This window comes from Hyperolius riggenbachi, chromosome 7 (genome assembly GCF_040937935.1).
Source record: "Hyperolius riggenbachi isolate aHypRig1 chromosome 7, aHypRig1.pri, whole genome shotgun sequence".
Taxonomy (NCBI): Eukaryota; Metazoa; Chordata; class Amphibia; order Anura; family Hyperoliidae; genus Hyperolius; species Hyperolius riggenbachi.
In genome coordinates this window covers 7,194,036-7,200,035 of record NC_090652.1, presented here as the reverse complement: position 1 = coordinate 7,200,035, position 6,000 = coordinate 7,194,036, and the positions used below count along the sequence as shown (strand labels likewise).

The 6,000-nt window shown below is 48.9% G+C and overlaps 1 protein-coding gene across 1 annotated transcript in view; it reads left to right on the top strand.

Annotated features, from left to right (window-relative positions):
• The first annotated feature begins 625 nt into the window (after nt 1-625).
• Nucleotides 626-6,000, top strand: part of DRG2 (developmentally regulated GTP binding protein 2) — a 47,502-nt gene continuing 42,127 nt past the window's right edge. The window contains exon 1 of the mRNA XM_068243535.1: nt 626-738. Coding sequence (XP_068099636.1) covers nt 675-738 — 64 coding nt within the window. The 5' untranslated portion in view covers nt 626-674. The remainder of the gene's footprint in view (nt 739-6,000) is intronic.

The window sequence follows — 6,000 nt, the reverse complement described above, 5'->3', positions numbered from 1 at the left end:
CAATAGAATTCAAGAAGTGATAAAATCACAAATGCACACAATTTATTTTAAAAAAACGCTTTCAAATTAGGGGAAAAAATAGAAAAAAGTGCAATCGCATTGCAATCAAATCGCATTGCGCTTGTGCGATTGCTAGTAAAAAAAAGAGCCTTAATCGCACATCGATGAACGATAAAGAAACCTCCTGCGCAATTTGAAAACGCAGAAAAATTGGAAAACGCAAGATGCAGGAAAAAGCTGCAAGAGATGCGACGGCAGGTTGAAATACATTTGACGTGCAATGAACGCAGTTTTGCAAAAATATGCAAAACGCGCACCTTCCTGAAATGCGTGCGTCGATGCGCGGGGGTGTGACCGCACCGCGATTAACCCTTTCAACATCCCACATTCAAAAACAGCGTGAAATATTGAAGTCTGGAGAGAAATGAGGAAAGCCTGACCGCAGCAGCTGCCAGCAGCCAGAAATGACTCATGAGAGATCAGCAGGGTCAGCCAGGCAGGAACTGCAGTTCTAGCAGTTCATCACGTTGCCATGGAGACGCTGAGTGGTAAGGGCACTTTGCCCTCAATAAAGATGGCGGGCTGAGGGGCGGTGCGCGGCGTGATGACGCATCGTTCCCCGGCTCCACCCCTTCCCCCGGCTGCTGTGTGTGCTGTGCTCGTGGGCCGCAGACATGGGGATCCTGGAGAAGATCTCAGAGATTGAGAAGGAGATTGCCAGGACCCAGAAGAACAAGGGTGAGATGGGAGGGGCTCAGCCTGCCAGGGGGAGGGACTCAGCCTGCTGGCCACGTGGGGTGACACCTGCTGCTGCAGCTTTACCTGCACTGGGCATGCTGAGACTTGTGGTTCTCCAGACAGCATGGCAGCCACAGCCCCCTATCCCTGACTGGTAGTATATTGCATTAACCTGCCTGGTTCTTGCATGCTGGGAGTTGTGGTCCATCAGAGCCTACTATATCCTGGAGCAGTCTGACCTATCAGTGTAACTTGCTGGGGCTTGTAGTGCACCAGACAGCTGGAGGGGTTGCTGGGGCTTGTAGTGCACCAGACAGCCGGAGGTGTCAGCCATTTCTCATCCATAGTACATTATACCCGTGTGACCCACTACTGTGACTTGCTGGGGCTTGTAGTCCACCAGACAGCCTGAGGTGTCAGCCATTTCTCATCCATGGTATATTATACCCGTCTGACCCACTAGTATGACTTGCTGGGGCTTGTAGTCCACCAGACAGCTGGAGGTGTCAGCCATTTCTCATCCATGGTATATTATACCCGTCTGACCCACTAGTATGACTTGCTGGGGCTTGTAGTACACCAGACAGCCGGAGGTGTTGCAGCCATTTCTCATCCATGTTATATTATACCCGTCTGACCCACTAGTATGACTTGCTGGGGCTTGTAGTCCACCAGACAGCCGGAGGTGTCACAGCCATTTCTCATCCATGGTTTATTATACCCGTCTGACTCACTAGTATGACTTGCTGGGGCTTGTAGTCCACCAGACAGCCGGAGGTGTCAGCCATTTCTCATCCATGGTATATTATACCCGTCTGACCCACTAGTATGACTTGCTGGGGCTTGTAGTACACCAGACAGCCGGAGGTGTCAGCCATTTCTCATCCATGGTTTATTATACCCGTCTGACCCACTAGTATGACTTGCTGGGGCTTGTAGTACACCAGACAGCCGGAGGTGTCACAGCCATTTCTCATCCATGGTATATTATACCCGTCTGACCCACTAGTATGACTTGCTGGGGCTTGTAGTCCACCAGACAGCTGGAGGTGTCAGCCATTTCTCATCCATGGTATATTATACCCGTCTGACCCACTAGTATGACTTGCTGGGGCTTGTAGTACACCAGACAGCCGGAGGTGTCAGCCATTTCTCATCCATGGTTTATTATACCCGTCTGACCCACTAGTATGACTTGCTGGGGCTTGTAGTACACCAGACAGCCGGAGGTGTCACAGCCATTTCTCATCCATGGTATATTATACCCGTCTGACCCACTAGTATGACTTGCTGGGGCTTGTAGTCCACCAGACAGCTGGAGGTGTCAGCCATTTCTCATCCATGGTATATTATACCCGTCTGACCCACTAGTATGACTTGCTGGGGCTTGTAGTACACCAGACAGCCGGAGGTGTCAGCCATTTCTCATCCATGGTATATTATACCCGTCTGACCCACTAGTATGACTTGCTGGGGCTTGTAGTACACCAGACAGCCGGAGGTGTCAGCCATTTCTCATCCATGGTTTATTATACCCGTCTGACCCACTAGTATGACTTGCTGGGGCTTGTAGTACACCAGACAGCCGGAGGTGTCAGCCATTTCTCATCCATGGTTTATTATACCCGTCTGACCCACTAGTATGACTTGCTGGGGCTTGTAGTACACCAGACAGCCGGAGGTGTCAGCCATTTCTCATCCATGGTTTATTATACCCGTCTGACCCACTAGTATGACTTGCTGGGGCTTGTAGTACACCAGACAGCCGGAGGTGTCAGCCATTTCTCATCCATGGTATATTATACCCGTCTGACTCACTAGTATGACTTGCTGGGGCTTGTAGTACACCAGACAGCCGGAGGTGTCAGCCATTTCTCATCCATGGTTTATTATACCCGTCTGACCCACTAGTATGACTTGCTGGGGCTTGTAGTACACCAGACAGCTGGAGGTGTCAGCCATTTCTCATCCATGGTTTATTATACCCGTCTGACTCACTAGTATGACTTGCTGGGGCTTGTAGTACACCAGACAGCCGGAGGTGTCAGCCATTTCTCATCCATGGTTTATTATACCCGTCTGACCCACTAGTATGACTTGCTGGGGCTTGTAGTACACCAGACAGCCGGAGGTGTCAGCCATTTCTCATCCATGGTTTATTATACCCGTCTGACCCACTAGTATGACTTGCTGGGGCTTGTAGTACACCAGACAGCCGGAGGTGTCAGCCATTTCTCATCCATGGTATATTATACCCGTCTGACTCACTAGTATGACTTGCTGGGGCTTGTAGTACACCAGACAGCCGGAGGTGTCAGCCATTTCTCATCCATGGTTTATTATACCCGTCTGACCCACTAGTATGACTTGCTGGGGCTTGTAGTACACCAGACAGCCGGAGGTGTTGCAGCCATTTCTCATCCATGGTTTATTATACCCGTCTGACCCACTAGTATGACTTGCTGGGGCTTGTAGTACACCAGACAGCCGGAGGTGTCAGCCATTTCTCATCCATGGTTTATTATACCCGTCTGACCCACTAGTATGACTTGCTGGGGCTTGTAGTACACCAGACAGCTGGAGGTGTCAGCCATTTCTCATCCATGGTTTATTATACCCGTCTGACCCACTAGTATGACTTGCTGGGGCTTGTAGTACACCAGACAGCCGGAGGTGTTGCAGCCATTTCTCATCCATGGTATATTATACCCGTCTGACCCACTAGTATGACTTGCTGGGGCTTGTAGTCCACCAGACAGCCGGAGGTGTCACAGCCATTTCTCATCCATGGTTTATTATACCCGTCTGACTCACTAGTATGACTTGCTGGGGCTTGTAGTCCACCAGACAGCCGGAGGTGTCAGCCATTTCTCATCCATGGTATATTATACCCGTCTGACCCACTAGTATGACTTGCTGGGGCTTGTAGTACACCAGACAGCTGGAGGTGTCAGCCATTTCTCATCCATGGTATATTATACCCGTCTGACCCACTAGTATGACTTGCTGGGGCTTGTAGTCCACCAGACAGCCGGAGGTGTCACAGCCATTTCTCATCCATGTTATATTATACCCGTCTGACCCACTAGTATGACTTGCTGGGGCTTGTAGTACACCAGACAGCTGGAGGTGTCAGCCATTTCTCATCCATGGTATATTATACCCGTCTGACTCACTAGTATGACTTGCTGGGGCTTGTAGTACACCAGACAGCTGGAGGTGTCAGCCATTTCTCATCCATGGTTTATTATACCCGTCTGACCCACTAGTATGACTTGCTGGGGCTTGTAGTACACCAGACAGCCGGAGGTGTCACAGCCGTTTCTCATCCATGGTATATTATACCCGTCTGACCCACTAGTATGACTTGTTGGGGCTTGTAGTCCACCCGACAGCTGGAGGGGGTCACAGACGTTTCTCATCCATAGTACATTATACCCGTGTGACCCACTACTGTGACTTGCTGGGGCTTGTAGTCCACCAGACCTCTTCAGGGCAGACTATAGATCGCGAGGTGAAGGAGAGGCGCATTGGACACCTCACTGCAGGAACCGACACATGACAAACTCTGCATAATAAGCTGGGGTTGGATTCTTGCCTCAGTACTGCCCTGTGAATGCAATGGTGTGCCAACCTATGACTCCTGCCATCTCACCAGCGCCATTCCTGGCTTGTTTGCACAACCTGTGCTTCTCTCGCCAACATTCCCTTTCTTCCTCACATATATAGCTATATAAGCACATTCCATGGAGAGGGAAGGGGATGGAAAGAGTGGGATAGCATGAGGTAAGAACTACTCATGGGCATGCCCGGTTTAGATATAGGCATGGTAGGCCACTGCCCAGGGTAAAGGGGGGGGGGGGCAGGAGTAGTGACTCACCTCTCCAGAAGCTTCCTGCTAAGCATTCTGGTCTCCATGGCTGCAGCGGTGTCTGTCGTCATGCGACCCTCCAGCAATGGCAGATGCTCCTGAGCCATTGTAGACCCAGAATGCTAGAAGGAAGATGTACAATCGGACCTCTGCATGATGGAGGGGGCTCTCAGCTAGCTACCTATACTGGGTGGCATCTCAGGCTACTACATGGCAGCGGTTTTTGTGTTTGGAGGGAGATTTTTACATACTCATCCTGAGTAGACGAGTCCTCAGAAAATTCCTTGTACAGTAGACACTAGGAAGCTGCAAGACATCTGAACTGTACTGTGCCATGAGCTGCAGACTACCTAAAACAGAAATGGATTATTGCGCACTGTACACTAGAGGGTGCTCCAGGCTTTTGCCTAGACAGCCTGTGCCCAGAAACGGCCAGTGTGCTTCAGGACTTTGCCTAGACAGCCTGTGCCCAGAAACGGCCCTGCATGGTACTGCCATGTGTTAAGCTTTAGTCATACGGGAGGCAATCAATTTATCCTGTATATATCCCCCAAGAGGAAAAGAAATGTTAAAGTAAATCTGAATTGAAAATATACACGTGTCATACTTACCTCCTGTGTAGTCTACTCCTCAATCTCTTTCTCCTCTCCTGTGACCTGTTTGTCCACTGTGATCAATGGAATTCTCCGTCCTCCATTTCGAAAATGGCCATTACCCCATAACAGCTTCCTGGTCAGCACACTGTTGTACTGTAACATCTCCCACTTGAGCCTTAGGGAAACATGGACATAACTTTTCTCATCAGTTGACTTTTCAGTTATAACTGACAGCTACTGATCTATAACTGACAGCAATTTATATATATTTCAATTCTGACAATATCTTGTCAGAACTGGAAGAAATAGTTAGAAGAAAATGGTGAGCTTCTGAGAGGAACTGGCGATGAAATAAGTATGTAATATTTATTTGCAGGTACATCATGTACTTATTTTAAAGGGGAACTGAAGTAAGAGGTATACGGAGACTGCCATATTTATTTCCTTTTAAGCAATACCAGTTGCCTGGCAGTCCTGCTGGTCTATTTCTCTGCAGTAGTATCTGAATAACACCAGAAACAAGCATGCAGCTAGTCTTGTCAGATCTGACTTTAAAGTCTGAAACACCTGATCTGCTGCATGCTTGTTCAGGGGCTGTGGCTAATAGTATTAGAGGCAGAGGATCAGCAGGACATCCAGGCAACTGGTATTGATTAAAAGGAAATAAATATGGCAGCCTCCATATACCTCTTACTTCAGTTCCCCTTTAAATTATTATACTTGGTTCAGGTTCACTTTTAAGGCATGTGATCAGCTTTGACTGGCTGGTCATGATACTGTCTGACTTTCTAGGCT